Source organism: Carassius gibelio, chromosome A5 (assembly GCF_023724105.1).
Source record: "Carassius gibelio isolate Cgi1373 ecotype wild population from Czech Republic chromosome A5, carGib1.2-hapl.c, whole genome shotgun sequence".
Taxonomy (NCBI): domain Eukaryota; kingdom Metazoa; phylum Chordata; class Actinopteri; order Cypriniformes; family Cyprinidae; genus Carassius; species Carassius gibelio.
Genome location: NC_068375.1, coordinates 16,291,034 through 16,308,222, shown reverse-complemented (window position 1 = coordinate 16,308,222; position 17,189 = coordinate 16,291,034). Strand labels below are relative to the sequence as shown.

Below are 17,189 nucleotides of genomic sequence, written 5' to 3'. Positions count from 1 at the left end.
AGGTGTGTAAAGTAGCCCTGATCCAGCCCTTCAGGTCTGAGAAAGCTGGGTGTTTAAATGCGTACTCACTTGCATGTGTGTTTTCCTCGACATGTAATTGTGTGCGTTTTTAAACTCTGTGCTTGAATTGCATAGTACATATGTGGTTTATACTCAAAAATAGGTTTTATTGATATTGGTTTAAAGCAAGTGGAATCTTCAAGCAACAGAGCTAGATGTTTCTCAAAATTAACTTCACTTTTCAGATCCAATTTTTGCAATGACCTTTGCCCAACTAGTCTCTGGCAAACTACAGTTTTAAGGAGAAAATACTCAGCAATGGTGTTGACAAATTGATTGGCGCATGGTTTGTCTAAAAGCATATTAAAAACACTACATAGACAAATAAACAACATGAAAACCCCACAGGGGGACTTTAAGGGAATGTAAACAGTTGCAAGATTTTTGCAGATACAAAGATGGCAATCATCTGTCCTAGCAGAGTAACCGCAGATAGCTCAATAAATTAAACATTTTATCTTATTCATACAGAGTTAAAAGTGCAAATATTCCATGCAGCCTTTCTACTATTATGAGGCCATTTAAAAAGTTCTTGCATAATAATAACAAAATACGTTTTATGCATGATTACTATTAGCAAAAATTAATTAATTTAGACAAAACATAGTATGTCAAAGACCATGTTCCTAAAAGCATTTCCTGCCATATGTTCACAATTTTAAATTCAATCAGTTTGTCTTTATTTAAAAGTTCGTAATTTTTGTGAGATGTAATGTATTGCTTGAAAGTATTCTTACAATCATTAATATATTTTTTTTTTCTAAATAAATGGCATCTTTTTTATTTTCTAATGTATAGGGCCTATATATATATATATATATATATATATATATATATATATATATATATATATATATACTGTATATTCTATTTTGAGCTTGATTAGTTTGATTAATTTTGAATGTAAATACTGGGTTCCTCTTGGGCTAGTTTAGAACATGCAACCACAATTATGGGAAAGACTACAGACTTGACAGTTATCCAGAAGACAATAATCAACTCCCTCCACAAGGAGGGGAAGCCACAGAAGGTCATTACTGAAAGGGCTGGCTGTTCATGGAGTGCTGTATCAAAATATATTCAAAGAAAGTTGACTGCAAGGAAAAAGTGTGGTAGGAAAAGGTGCACAAGCAACAGGGATGACCACAGCCTTGGGAAGATTGTCAGGAAAAGCTGATTCAAGAACTTGGGAGAACTTCACAAAGATTGGACTAAAGCCTGAGTCAGTGCATCAAGAGTCACCACACTCCAATGTCTTCAGGAAAAGGGCTACAGCTGTCACATTCCTAGAACCAAACCACTCCTGAACCAGAAAAAAAAGTGTCAAAAGCATTTCACCTGGGGTAAGGAGAAAAAAAAATGAACTGTTACTCAATGGTCCAAAGTCCTCTTTTCAGATGAAAGCAAATTTAGCATTTCATTTGGAAATCAAGGTATGGAGTCTGGAGGAAGACTGGAGAGGCACAGAATCCACGTTTTTAAAGTCAGTGATGATTTGGGTGCCGTGCCGTCTGCTGGTGTTGGTCCATTGTGTTTTATCAAGTCCAAAGTCGATGCAGCCATCTACCAGGGGATTTTGGAGCACTTTATTCCTCCATCTGCTAACAAGCTTTATGGAGATTGTGATTTCATTTTGCAGCAGGATTTTAGCGTCTGCCCACAGTGCCAAAACCACTTCAAAGTGGTTTGATGACTTGAAATTACTGTGCTTGACTGGCCAGACAACTCACCTCACCTGAACCTCACGGAGAAGCTATGGGGTATTTTTTGAAGAGAGAGATAAGTAACATCTGACAAACAATACAGAGGAGCTGAAGGCCACTATCAAAGCAACCTGAGCTTCAGTAACGCCTCAGCTGTGCCACAGAATGATCACCTTCATGCCACGGTCCATTGAAGAAGTAATTTGTGCAAAAGGACCCCCAACCAAGTATTGAGTACATAATTAAACCTGCTTTGGAGATCTTGAACATTAATGTTTTGTAAATGTTTTTTTTGATTGATCTTTGAGAAAATATTCAAATTTTTTGAGACACTGCATTTTTTATTTTCCTAAGCTGTAAGTCATAACCATCAGAATTAAAACAAAAAACTCTTGAAATATTTCAGTTTGTGTGCAATGAATCTAGAATATAAGAAAGTTTCCTTTTTTTATTAAATTACAAAAAATAACAAGAACTTTTCCATGATATTCAATTTTTTTTTAAGATGCACTAGTATATCTTAATAATTTGGACCTTATTTGCCATTTTATAAGACATGCACTCACAAACAATACAAAATGAAACAAGAGCAAAAACAAGATCACCTTATAATAATGCACTAATATAGGAACAAATACAGGAACTATGGAGTGGTAAATTATAACAAAACAAGCATGTAATATGCATGTGCATAATGTGTGTATGTGTGTGTGTGATGGGGAGTGGGGTGAACTGGGGGACTCTGCTGGCAGACGGCTGAGGGGCCCCATGCAGTCTGTACTGCACAGCTATTCGTCTTATGTCTGTGCACGGTGACCTGTTAGACCATGACATCTGCCTGGCTGCCAACACAGAAAGAGATGCAGGAGTGCCCATATGGGGCCTCCTTTCTCCAAATACTAACACACAGCTCAGTCCCACAGTGTGTGTGTGTGTGTGTGTGTGTGTGTGCATCTGAGTGTTTCGTTTTGATTAATAAGTGCAGACACACTCAGATGGGGTTACACATCTGTGAGGTAACAGGCGGAGAGGCCATGAGTGAAGCGATAGATTTCATGAACAGCACCCCAGACAAAAAATGTTTCATTTAAGTAACTTTAAACCAAAGAGTGTTTTGCAGCGTAAGTCAAATATACACTCCTTATAAGTGATTTGGTGAAAAAAGTATGTGCGTTAAATCACATATTGAATGTCAAAGATGATGCTTTGGCACAAATGCATTTCAACCATTTCGTGGTTATGCACCCTTAAAAAAATTGTTTAAACAAAAATATAACCCTTCTTGTCAATTGACAGCCATATTTTTTTTTTTTTTTTTTGGAGACAGATTTTGGGTCATTTAGGGTGTATCTGCAGGAATATATTTTTTTGTTCTCCATACAATGAAAATCGATGTGGCCCAAACAACTGACTTTCACTGTATGGACAGAAACACAATTGGGTAAAATATCTCTTTAAGTGTTGTGGAAGTTATGAAAAGTTTACAGTAAAGGAGTAATTTGTGTTTCGGTCCATATTAATGGTGTCAGATGTTAACTGACTGTGTTACAATGACGTTAAATTAACGTCTGTCACCCTAAGACATTAACTATTTACTGATAGACTGTACAGTTTTCTGTTTGTGTGTGCTACAGAAACAGCTCTGCTTGCATATGCATGTATGTATGTATAATATGCTAGTGAGTAATTATGGAAGATAAAGACCCAGTTGTACTAAATGAAACTTCTGGGTTTGGGAGAGCAGAGCTGCTTTTCTGTTTGGCTGGCTTTGCTGAATGGAGCCATTCACAAGCCTCTAGCCACATGCTTTCTTTATCTTCATTGTTATCCCCCTCTTCCCTTCACCCACCGCAGCATAATGGCACTCCGTAAATGGGGTGGAGGAGCAGTCTGAAGGGGAGCGAGGGGGTAATTGGGTGAAAGTGAACAGTGGGGGAGGGACATGGAAAGGGGAGGATGAAGCAAAGTTGGGTATATGGTGACAGAACAAAACCAAACTAAGCCACCATTCATTTGTGGCTGACAAGTGATGATAGCAGAGGAATGCTTTTCAGGAACCAGTTAATTGGTTGATTGATTGATTTACTATTTCATTGACTAATTGAATGACTGATTAATTGGCCTAATTTTACAATATGACACAATGTTAACCAACAAAGCCATTGTTATTATGAATAATGGAATAGATAAATTAGAAATGAAGCAAAACTTATTAGTACCAGAACAGAATAAATAAACAGATATGTGTGGTCTATTCTATTAGCTGCACATTGTCTTTTAGGCAAGAACCAGTTTTAAGTGTCATAAAAAGAAGTATCACAATTTAATAAAAACACTTTGAGTTAGGCAACTTATTATAACGCTTTCATTTCCACGGTTATTCGAAGAGCGCATTAACTGTATAAAGAAAGCAAGCAAATTGCATGGCATTATGAAAGAACATTATCTAGCCTGCAATTAAGCTCACTCTCTCTCTCACACACACACACAAAAAAAAACTATCATCAGTCTGTCTACACTGTAAAATGAATTGCTTACATTATACTCACTCGCTTATGATGAGAGAATTCGCGAGAGTTCAGGATTCAGACTCATCTGAACGCCTCTGATTGGCCATTGCATTCATAATCTCAGTAGAATCGTGTGTGATTGGTTAAGATGCGCAACACTCTAAAAGTGAAACGCCGAAGAGAAACAACGATGCAACATGAGCAGCAGATCAACATTTAATGCCATCAAAACTTTCCATTTAATTTTTTATTTGATTCTCCACAGACGTAATAGATTTAGTTTAATTTGTAGTGGCATTTTTATCCAGTTTGGTGGCGTATGGCACAAAGACTAAATGGGGTTTTCAAGCATCAAAACAACAAAAGATTAATACAGTCATATTTATTTAATTTCTAATAAAAAAGAAAAAAAACATTGCATGATTCTGTTAAATGATGCACTATGCACTTTGTCACTATCAGTCAAACCACTCGTGTTTACCCATTTGACAGCAAGAAGTTTGAAATAATTTAAAATATAATAAAATTTAGGTTGCGTACTTATAGTTTTATATATTTTAATAAGTATAGGTCAGAATAAGTATGTTGTTTCATTGTTACAAAAATATAGCTGTTTTCACTGAGTGATGATGGAACATTATTTTACCCCTATTTTGACATTTTATTCACACATCATTTAACCCTGAAAAAAAAAATTCCACAAAAATATTAAGCAGCAGTGTTTTCAGCATTGATAATAATAAGAAATTATACTTGAGCAGGAAATCAGCATATCAGAACGATTTCTGAAGGATCACGTGACACTAAAGAGTGCAGTAATGACTGCTGAATTCAGATTCATCATCACATAGAATACATTACATTTAAAATCATATTTGAATGCTTTGTTTAATTGCACAAAACATTTTATTACTCATTTTGAAAATACAGTGGTTGTAATCACAAATGATCATGAACACAAAGATTTGACACAATTGTTCTGTAGACATTAGGCAAGCAACCACAGGAATACACGTGGTTCATTATTAGTAGCACTGTAGTCTGTGTTAATGTGTGGACCACTAGACAAGCAGAAGTCAACAGTGATGCTGGCTGATTGTGGCCTTCTACAACAGCTCCACTTGCTGGCTTTACGAGCGTAGCACAAACAGCGTTACACAGACGATGCGTTATAGTGTTGCATTTCTCCAATGATTGTTTGCGCTAAATCAAACACTCTTCCCCAAATGTTTAACAAAACAGTATTTATGTAACCCAAGGTGTGAATCCACAGCTGGCTGAAAGATGGTGAAAGTATACAGTTAGTTATAAAGTGAGTTACCGATTAAAAACATCCTGTCCAATCACATTTTGGAAAGATTCTCAGTGCCAAAGACTGATTGATTAGGAGATTGTGCAGATTTCTCCTCTCTGAATTCTGCTGTATTCCTGCAGGTGAGTGAACAGTGGTGTATACTTTAGTCTATACTTAGGTCTATACTTATGTATTTCAGTAACTGAGAGACTGGGACTAGATGTCACAAGGGCTATCTAATAGTGTTTTTCTGTACAGAGTTTTGCATGTTGGTTTAAAAAACGCTGTGATTGTGAGTGTCATATTACTCTTACAGTGACAAGAAGCTTATATTGAGTAACTTACATTTTAGACACAATACTACTGAATACCATCCATTTATGCTTGGCCAACGAGAATAGTTCAAACTTTCTAACAAATCCACAGCTGGATCAACCATTTTGTCTCCGAACAAGTTGAATTTTTTAAGGATCGTTTGATTCACTGAGTCACTCATAGACGGGCGCCACCTACTGGTTAAAGGATGTAATCATAGGATTTCCTGTCAATCCCCTGTCACTGTACACAGGTTACTTACCCCTCTACAATGCCTAACCATAAATTATTTGTATGTTATTTCTTAGGTAATAATGGTGGAAAGGTTAAATTATTGCCATACAGACAACTAACCCCAGCCTCTCATATGTACGATGAAGTGGTAAATCCATACCTTGGTTCTAGGATAGGGCAGGGATCTAAAAAACATACAAAAATAACAAATGCATGAAAAATCTGTACATTTATGTATAACTGTATAATGTAAACATGTAAAACAACAACTACGAATGATCCCTGTTAAAGGAATGGTTCACTCAGAAATTAAAATGTACTCAACCTCAAGATAAAGGTGTGGTTGTTTCTTCATTTGAACATATTTTATGAAATCTAGCATTACTTTACTTGCTCACCAATGGATCCTCTGCAGTGAATGGGTGCCGTCAGAATGAAGGTACAAACAGATGATTAAAACATGACAATAAACCACATGTAATCCACACCTCTCCAGTCCGTCAATTAGCATATTGTGAAGTGTAAAGCTACGTGTTCTGCATTCTGACGCCACTCGGCAAGTAATGCATCTCTCCATAACTGTTCTGATGAAAAAACTAACTAATCTGGATGGTCTGAGCGTGAGCACATTTTCAGCAAGCTTTAATTTTTGGGTGAACTATTCCTTTAAGAGGGATGTGCTTGTTCTGTGTATGCATGGTGTGTTGTTTATTCAGCAAACTTTAGAGGACATATTTAAGGTCACATAAACATTAAACATTATCCTCAGACACAGTGCAGTTTATTCCTGCTCTTTTGCAGTGTGGCAGTATCACATAAACAGTTTATGTTCGTTATATAATATGCAAACTTACCAACATCTGTTGCAGTGACAATGGCCTCCTCAGAAAAGCCCAGAGTTAAAGCAAAAGATCTGAATATCTGTATTAGATCGGGCCTTAGTATGGATGACCGTCCTAGGAGCAATGTTACTGACAAATTAGTATGCTTCATTAATGTCATAGACACGTGATGCAATTTATCGGTGTAGACTTACCGTAAAGAGCTACTTGAGTGTATTCTTTGTCCATGCTCTTGTATTTAAGGACCAAACTATAATCAGTGTAATTGGTCTCCACTATTGTGATGTCTTTTGTTATCTTGTGCCCTTAAAATGACAAAAAGCCAGACGTCTCATTTTATTTTAAAGTTAATGGATAGATTTGATCTGTGTATGTTTGCATACCTGCCGTAAAATGTGCTTATGGTAAAATTGAACTAAATACATTTTATAAAGTATAAAGAGGCTAAAACCTACACATGAAAATGATAACTTAAAAATTGTTATAACAAAATATTATTTAATATCTCTGAATTTAACAGGTTAGTTCACTGAAAAATGAAAACTCTGTCATCATTTATTCACCCTCATGTCGTTCCAGACCTGTATGAGTTGCTTTCTTATGTTGAACATAGAAGATATTTTGAAGATCTTTGTTAATCAAACAGTTGGTGGTTGCCATTGACTTCCATAGTAGGAAAAAAAAAATACTATGGAAGTCAATGGCTACCACCGTTTGATTAACAGCAATCTTCAAAATATCTTCTTTTACAGGTTTGCAATGACATGAGGGTGAGTAAATGATGACAGAATTGTCATTTTTGGGTGAAATATTCCTTTAATCCAAACACATTCATTTATGCCTAAAAAACGATTTATTATAAAATAGTAACAATCACAGGTTAACACTTTTTTTCACTCTAAGTGGTTTCATTTTATTCTGTTCTATTTTGCAATATATTCTACTCAATATTCTGTATAGAATACTTGAGAAGTAATCTCTCATTCTTCTTGCAGGTCTGATGAAAAAGTGCAATGGACTTCAATGTATTTGAAAAGCTGCTGATGTCAGATCTCACATTTCACAGTCACGAGTGTGAATAATGACATCCCGTGATTAGAAAGATGTTTGAGAGAGGAAGTGAGAGCTTACTTTTGCTGAAGTAAGTGAATTCTCCAGGAACATCTGTCATCTCATATGAATAAACATTGACGGAGCATCCATATGGTCTGTTAGTTCAAGGATATACAGATTGTTAGCACAGAGTTTAAATGTTTTGATTAAATGTGTTTTCCCATCACAATATGTTTTGCCTTTGTTATTTGAGATGGTGTGATAATATAAATATGGATCAAAATCCTATCCAAAATTGTGCATGCACCTCATGGTCCACATGGTCAGATTCATATTTCCCTTGGCATCTTGTTCAAGAAGGCCTTTAGAAACCTTCAGCTGGTTTTTGACCATTGCAAAAAACGGTGACTCATCTGCAAGTCCAAGCCGGTACCATTCACCTGAAAACTGACAGTAAATGTAAGTAAACATGGTTTGCAGTTTACTGAAGGCCCCAAGGGTTCTGTAGTACCAGGTGTTGGTTATATAGCCTAGATAATTACTGTTATTGATAGAGAGAGAAAAATACAGAGTCTGACATTTTTTTTTTTGGTCATTTCACAATAAGCTATCATTTGTTAATATAAGTTAGTTAACAATGACAAAGTATTCTAAATCATTTATTATTAATATTAATTTCCATATTTACTAATACATCAATGAAATCAAACACTGTGTCTGGTAATATTACTGAATGTACCAGAGCTATCATTAAAAATGAACAATTATTTAATAAATGCTGTAACAAATGTACTATTCATTGTTAGGCAATGTTAGTTAATGCATTACGTAATGTTAACAAATGAAACCTTATTGTGAAGTCTTACTGAATTTATAATTTTCAGTTATCGTCTATTACTAGATGGCAGATTTTTTTAACAAAATGTGATGTGGCACAAAGAGAAGCTTTGTTCTTTGTGTAAACCGCTAACTCATTACCAATTAAAGCATGAATTATGAATAATTTTAAGATCTGTTCAATATACACCAAAAACATTGATTTTCAGTCTTGTACAGAAATAAAAACTGATGAACCATGATCCGTTCTTTAAGTAAACTATTGTGATATGTGACACTGATATCCGCCTCTTCAATGTTTGCTTTTGAATTTGAACTTTTGAACAAATGCTATATAAACAAACAGCTTCACTTGAAATGCCTCTGCTATTAAATGAAAAACATGCATTCGATGCTTAAACTACTTACTCCTAAAATCTATAAAAGCACAACCCGAAACAACTGAAAACTCATACTCACTTTCTCCGGATCAAAGTTGGGCTGAGGTTCAATAACATGCTGCGTGTTGAAACCGTGTGTCCCCAAAAACATACAAAGCAAAAGTGCTAATGCCAGAGTCATGCTGAAAGTTAAAACACCTCTTAAGCTGTATGCAAAAGTGAGGAACGCAAAACTAATGACACATCAGAGAAGCGGTGGGAAACTGTTGGGATTATATTTGCCTAGAACGAGGGAATGTTTGAGGAGGGTAGGAGCCCGGCCCCTAACACACAATCCATGTGTACCGATGGTTAACCAGCAGTACAGACTTTTAAAACAGCACAAATTTTCCATGTTAGAGAATTGCCATGAAATTACTTAAGATTTATATAATACATAGAGATTCAAGATGATTATAAAGCACATTTGTCAGACACTCCACCAACGTGTAATTACAGATAAAAACAGCCAGTTAGACAATGCACATGTGACACTTTCCACATTATGCTTTTTTAAAACAATCTTTGAACAGCTCTGTTACCAGGTGTTCCTCTACAAACTGTGAGTGTAAAATGACCCTGGACTTTGACTTCACTGGCCCAACACAAATTGTTACGACACCAGTCTCTACAAAAAATCACCATTACTCCAGTGTTCGTACACTTATGCCTGAAAATTTAAATTAAACAGAGATGGTATAATGACTGGATACTTCTGAAGAGACCTCATAATAAGTCTCCGATCGGCCAATTTCTCAGGCTTTAAGCAATAGCTGGAAGCTTCTAGTAATGAGACCACATCAACTATGATGGCTCATTACTGAAAAACATAACAGTACACGTAATGAAGTCTGGCTATCTAGTAACATGGCACCAATTTTAATAAAAATAAATTTATTAGGAAAAATAATAGTCACTTGACAAATAATAACAATGTTAGGATAGTTCATTTTATCTGTATTCATCAGCAAAAATCATATTTTAATAATAATACAAAATTGACAAAACTTGTATTTGGCACATTATTTATTGTCAGAACAATGCATTAAACTTTACGGACTCAGTTCCACAGTTCAAAACAACATACGACTTCACCTTTGAGACTTCAGTTTAATTTTGCGCACTTTCTGAATGAAGCCAACAATAGAGTATGTTAAATAAATTTGGATTAATACCGTATTTGGTTCAACTTCTTCGTTAAACACAAAAAAGTGAGCAAGTTAATGGTAAATGAGGTCAGAAAAAAAATTATGCGGTCACTAATGCTGTTCATTAATTAGTATACATTTATAACAGCATACAGTACCATCAGAATATAAAGACAAGAATCACTTTAAATTCAACATTTCCTATAATATTCTTTTTGAGATTGACTGAGCTTCTAATTAAAATGTAACCCAAGGTGATGTGTTGATGCAGAGGAAATTGCTAACTAATAAAGCTTATATAAACTCTCCATGTGGCAAATGAATAGTTGTATATTTAGACCTTTTTCAAAAACATCCTTTATATGACCTGCAAACAAGTTAAAATGATTTTTCACGTCATCTCTCATTTTTAGTATCAACTATAACAGTATTAAAAGATTCTTGAAGACTGCTTGAAAATATATCACATCAGCCGCTATTTTTGCTGATTCAATGACAAATCACATTAAAAAAGTATCAAACACACATATTTAATATGTAAATGTTTACATTATTTGAAAACATAATGACAGGCTTCTAACATCTCATTGCAACTAGTTTGTTTTTTTCTAAATTTTGGTGTTGGCACCAAGCAGAAAACTTGTCTAGTGCTGTCAAGTCCCCTTAAAACGAGCTTGAATCTCCTCCAGAGTTCTGCCTTTGGTCTCAGGGACAAAAATAGCAGTGAAGATGACATTGAGAGCACACAGTCCTGAGAACATCCAGAATGTCCCTGCACTGGTTATGGCATCCTAAAAAGAAACAACACATATCCTTTATCAGACCTGTTTGTTAAACCTAGAATGTTTCTGTGGAAAATACATGACCGTCAGCTCACCACGAGGTTCTGGAAGGTCTTGGTGACAATGAAGGCACAGGTCCAGTTGGTAAGCACACACAGAGCACTGCCCAATCCCCTTACTCGTGTGGGAAAGATCTCTGACATCACCAGCCAAGGAGTAGGACCCCAACCAAGAGCAAAACCTGATTTACACATATTTATGATATCCAGATTAACTGCAGTCCATTCACATATTAAAGATTATAACAAATCTCGGATTTGATTGATTTTTGATTGATATGACAATGTTAATATATTTGGTCTTGGTGCAATATATTCGCTGAACATTCTGCTGCTATTGCTGCAGAGCAGGTATTGATTTGCTACTGCCAATAATTGCAAAGACAAGCTGTTGTGAGCAATGCAATCTGGTAAATCTGGTAGCACATCTAGACAGGTGGAGCTGGGGGAGGTGGAGGGTTTCAGACCAATCAGCTTGTGCCATACAGCAAATGATGCGGCCAATCAGCCTGCACCATCAAGAGGTTCATAACTAGACCTTTCACCAAAAATATGAACTGGACAAAATCTCAAGTGCAGCTTGATATTGCATAAAGAAATCTAGACCACTGTATATTTTGTTTTCTTTCTAAGTCACTCTGCATCTGTAAAATAATTGTAATTTGGATGGCCATAAATTATACTTTATCTTTATAGTTATTTTTATTTCAAGTGAATTCAGCTGGCTAATGACACTTTTATCTTCTGTAGAACTGCTTAGAACTTGTTTCATGCTTAGAACTTGGGAAAGTCGTGGCCTAATGGTTAGAGAGTCAGACTCCCAATTGAAGGGTTGTGAGTTCGAGTCTCGGGCCGGCAGGAATTGTGGGTGGGGGGAGTGCGTGTACTGTGCTCTATCCACCCTCAATACCACGATTTAGGTGCCCTTGAACAAGGCACTGAACCCCCGCAGCATAAATGGCTGCCCACTGCTCCGGGTGTGTGTTCACAGTGTGTGTGTGTGTTCACTCCTCTGTGTGTGTGCACTTTGGATGGGTTAAATGCAGAGCACAAATTCTGAGTATGGGTCACCATACTTGGCTGAATGTCACGTCACTTTCATAATTGATGAATTTTACAAGAACCCTAATTTTACTGTGAAGCTGCTTTTTAACAATCTGTATTGTATAAAGTGTATATGAATAAATGTGACTTGACCACATAGAGCAGCAAATTTTAGTGTAGCTGCTAAATACTTGGTAAGTTTAGTAAAATACATTTCTTCTAACCTGCAATGAAAAGGCCCATGCTTCCCACAGCCAGCCAGGCCAGGTCAGTAGGAGGCTGCTCTTCCAGAGAACCCTGGGCGTCTGTTAGTAAACTTATCAGTGTAGAGTTATTATGCTTCACAGTCAACTTGAAATATACTCCAAACACTGCTTCACTAACACACATGGTGACACCTTGTGGGAGACACAAAATTAAGGACAATCTATTTTTAGTCTTTTTAATAACAAAAAAAAATTATACAGTTGTGCAAATATATTAATTAATGATGTTTCTACCAGACAAGATGAGGAGAACTTTCCGCCCAGCCCTGTCCATGATAACAGCAGCAATTGCAGTGAAGACCACCTGTGTGGCTGCGACAATAACAGTGGCCACATCGCTGCTCTTTGGTGGAAAATAATGAACATCACAATATGCACAATAAGCTCTTGATGAATAAACTTTAAAAAAAAAAAAAACTCACTTTAAAATGGGCCTGCTCGAAAATCGTCTCTGCATAAAACATAATGGCATTAATGCCGGTCATTTGCTGGAGGAGCATCATCATAATGCCTATGCCCAAAGGCTTTAAGACACCAGGGTCCTTCAAATCGGCCAGACTGAAGCTTTGCTCCTGTAATCAATTAAACGTCAACTTTAGTGACTTGTATAAAAGTTGTACACATAACAATATTTATTAAATTGAAAAAAGCCCCAGTAAAGTGAGGTAAACTTAAAGTCAACAAAATTAAACATTAATTCTGGTTGGTAACACCCACGTTTAATCATTCTTTCAGTTCCTGATGAATAAAATTTACAGGATAGTTGACCCAAAAATCTCAATTCTGTCATCACTCACCCTCATGGTTTTCCAAGACTTTTGCTCCTATTCGAAACACAAATTATGATTTTTTTTTTTTTTTAAACATCAGAGATTTCCACAGAAAGTCCACACAACAACAAAACTGAAAATAAAAATAATAAATAAATCCAAATGAATTGAGCAGTTTAAGCCAAGTCTTCTGAAGAGACATGATCATTTAACATTATTAATGGATTTTTTTCACATACAAACATTAGATCTTTCACAAGAACAGATAAGGTTTGATGATTCCATATTTGATGAGCTCTATGTATGTGCATTGTTCAATGTTTATATATAAATAAAAGCATAAATTAAATGAGTGTGTCATATAAAGTGATCATGTCTCTTGGATTAAACCGCATGCACGTTTTGGTGGAATAGACTTTCAGCGCAGGAAAATAAATCATCATTAAAACTATATTCACTAGTGTTTCAAAAACGAATAAAAGTCGTATGGGTTTGGAACGACGTGAGGCCAAGTAAATAATGACAGAATTTTCATTTTTGGGTGAACTGTTTCATCACTGAATACCCAGTTCACTCAAAAATATGTCATATTAGAAAAGGAAAACAGGGTGCAATAGACAATTCACGTCGGCTTTATCCTTAAACATAAGCTCAGCATATAATATTAAATTTGAGATTTTTGAACTCTGAGATGTGAAATGAGAAATGTGTGTTGGCTAACTTCATTTTTGTAGGCCTCTTCTATTCTAGCACACTCCCACTCTGCCGGGGCATCAGGACCCCTGAGGAAGCTCAGGGCCTCTTCTGCCTCTCTCCTCTTCCCTTGGCAGAGCAGGAATCGTGGCGTCTCCGGCATGAAGCACATACACACCAGCATTAGTGTGGGAGGGATAGAGGATGTGATTGCTAACCATTGCCAGTCCAGGAACAAACCTTGAAAAATAAACTTTACTTAAGTTATTTAAAGCGATAGCTCACCCCAAAATGACAATTCTGTCATCATTTACTCACCCTCATGTTATTGTTTAACTCCTACTACATTAATGGAGGTACTTTTAAGGTATATACAACTACTGAACACACAGAATAGGTCAGGTTTTCATACACAGCTCAGATTCAGACACGTACAATGCAGGATCTGTGTGTGTTTAAGAGGGACATTCCTGAGCTAACTTTACTTATCCATTAATGCAATACTGACAAGAGTCTTTCACAAGGATCCTCATCAACACAAAATAGGATGGCATTCACATACATTTGAGCAGATTTCAAAGAACAAATAAAGTACTGATTGCAGTGATGCATTGGAAAAGAGACATTATATTGGTTGAAATGTGTCCTCTGATTAAACATCATCAAATACAGCTAACTGAGAGCAGAATAGCTCTATTACTCTCAAAGGCAGTCAAGCATCATAACTCGTATGTCATAGTTCAATCACAAGTTTAAAATGGGGGCCTAAATACCTGTTACATAGGCTCCCATAATGCCTGTCACAACCATTAGTTGCACGCACGATCCCATAGTTCCCCTAACACGCTCATGAGCTGTTTCAGAGATGTAAAGCTGTAGAAAAGGAGAAAACAAGAAACAAGTCAAATGGATAATGTTCTACTAACTTAAATTTCCCAAATTTACTTAAAAACATGGTTCACATAATTTAATCATGTCAAAGGGTTAGTTCACCCAAAAATGAAAATTATATAATTAATGACTCACCCTCATGTCGTTCCAAACCCGTAAGACCTCTGTTCATCTTCAGAACATAGTTTAAGATATTTTAAATTTAGTCTGAGAGCTCTCAGTCCCTCCATTGAAACTGTATGTCCGATGCATTCATGACGCTGCTGACGTGTTTTCTGGTGCGCCCAATAACAAAGATAACACGTCAGCGTCGTCACTGCAGTGTTGTGAACGTGCTCACAACAAAACCCGAAAGAAAAGACAATGCTAAGTAAAGTCGTATTTTTTGTTATTTTTGGACCAAAATGTATTTTCAATGCTTCAACAAATTCGTGCTGACCCTCTGATGTCACATGGACTACTTTGATGATGTTTTTATTTCATTTCTGGACATGGACAGTATACCGTACATACATTTTCAATGGAGGGAAAAAAAGCTTTCTTAAAATGTGTTTCGAAGATGAACAGAGGTCTCACGGGTTTGGAACGACATGAGGGTGAGTTATTAATAACATAATTTTCATTTTTGGGTGAACTAACCTTTTAATACAACAGCAGTAATAATAATGTGCAAAGTGCTCATCGACTTTATTTAAGAATTATAAGCCATAAAATGAACGAAACCAACCAGCTATGAAGTGAATCACAAATGCAAAATTTGATTTGAGACAAAAACTAAAAAAAATTGAACAAATAGGTACAAGACTTTAACAGGACAAAGAACTACAGTCTCATGAAGTACTGTGAATGACAGTGAAATTAAAAGATGAAGAAATATAAAACTATTCTTTTAAACACATTGATTATAGAAACAATATATTTTAAGTTTAAGTTTTATACCTATATATAAACAAATATTAAAATAGTTTGAGATTTGACATTCCCCTATAGAGAAAATGATTAGGATTTTTACCTCCAGCAATACACTGGTAATACACTGGTAATACTTACAGGCACCACAAGAGAAGTCACTCCACTGGCCAGACCAGTGAGCACTCTGCCCACATACAACATCCAGTGGTTCTGAGCAGCGATAATGACGGTGAACCCACAGATGAATGGTACTGCACAGAACATAAGGCTCAATTTTCGTCCGATCCTCTCCACAACCCATCCTCCAATGAGACCCCCAAAAGCTGCACCTATGGTCACCACGGACTACAAGACAGAAAAATATATTTTTGTAACATTTGAACTCGGACATCAGCATTTATATATATATATATATATATATATATATATATATATATATATATATATATATATATACACACACACACACACACACACTGACAACTAAATTTGGATTTTGATATTTAAACATCCTAAAAAAAAACTCGGACACTATAATGACATTGTAAGTTCTGGGGAATTTAAAATAAAAATAAATAATACTTAAAAAAAAAAAAAAAGGACAGGAGCATGTACCCCAAACCAGGAAGCTTCATCTGTGCTGAGCTGCAGTCTTGGGTCCTGGATTCTGCGGAGCTCAGGTATGGCAGGAGAGCTGTAACCCAGGACAAACCCAAAACTCAGGGGTCCCAGGACTGCTGCGAATGTGGCCATGTACAGTTTCCCATTCTTAACTTTACTGTCGAGCAAAAGTAGTTATGGACAAATTAGTTATGGACACGGTTACCATTCTTGCTGAGCAGGTTTTGTTTGCATGAGCGAGGGTACCCTGTATGTTAAACTACTGAAACAGAAAAAAGTACCCATAAAGTCGGACTTACTCTAGATATGAGTCCTGCTCCGATCTGTCCTCGTCTGTCAGCTCACTGTTGACCAGCAGTGGTCTGGTCTCCTCGAAATCATCCATCGTGTCTCCGCTCGCAAACGATAATCAAATCATCAAGCAGTCCGTAGATAATCGCCACTGACAAACTGTGTTTTATGTCATGAATACAACTGACAACGCACACACAAGTTTAGCCAGGGATGTATCAAAGGCTTTGTCTTTCCGCATCCCGAGAAAAAACCCGCTTTATTTCGCTAAACCCATAGACAGTAAAAGAAACCTGTGCTGTCAGCTGATATTAATAAATACATAACGTTACTTGCTGACCACAGACGTCCGCTCTTGGTTTCAAAATAAAAGTCATTTACTGTTTCCTTTGACTTGTTTACACAAATGCACATAAAATATGTATAACTTTTTTTAAAACAGTTT

General features: G+C 36.2%; 2 protein-coding genes across 3 annotated transcripts; both read right to left on the bottom strand.

Moving 5' to 3' along the window:
* Positions 1-5,156: 5,156 nt before the first annotated feature.
* On the bottom strand, positions 5,157-9,524 carry lcn15 (lipocalin 15). Of its 2 annotated transcripts, none has more exons than XM_052592037.1 (7): positions 9,308-9,524; positions 8,319-8,458; positions 8,090-8,166; positions 7,153-7,263; positions 6,971-7,072; positions 6,277-6,301; positions 5,157-5,550 (listed from the first exon to the last, which is right to left on the bottom strand). In XM_052592037.1, exons 1-7 carry the CDS (start codon positions 9,407-9,409, stop codon positions 5,427-5,429), a joined length of 681 nt encoding a protein of 226 aa, XP_052447997.1. In that variant the 5' UTR covers positions 9,410-9,524; the 3' UTR covers positions 5,157-5,426. The 2 variants fall into 2 exon arrangements, with proteins under 2 accessions (XP_052447997.1, XP_052447998.1); XM_052592038.1 differs by having other exon boundaries at positions 5,157-5,701; positions 9,308-9,521.
* Positions 9,525-10,275: 751 nt separating this feature from the next.
* Positions 10,276-17,078, bottom strand: slc2a8 (solute carrier family 2 member 8). The gene is made up of 10 exons (XM_052592036.1): positions 16,753-17,078; positions 16,448-16,610; positions 15,971-16,177; positions 14,803-14,902; positions 14,058-14,269; positions 12,989-13,138; positions 12,801-12,909; positions 12,525-12,698; positions 11,293-11,438; positions 10,276-11,206 (listed from the first exon to the last, which is right to left on the bottom strand). Exons 1-10 carry the CDS (start codon positions 16,836-16,838, stop codon positions 11,069-11,071), a joined length of 1,485 nt encoding a protein of 494 aa, XP_052447996.1. The 5' UTR covers positions 16,839-17,078; the 3' UTR covers positions 10,276-11,068.
* Positions 17,079-17,189: the final 111 nt, after the last annotated feature.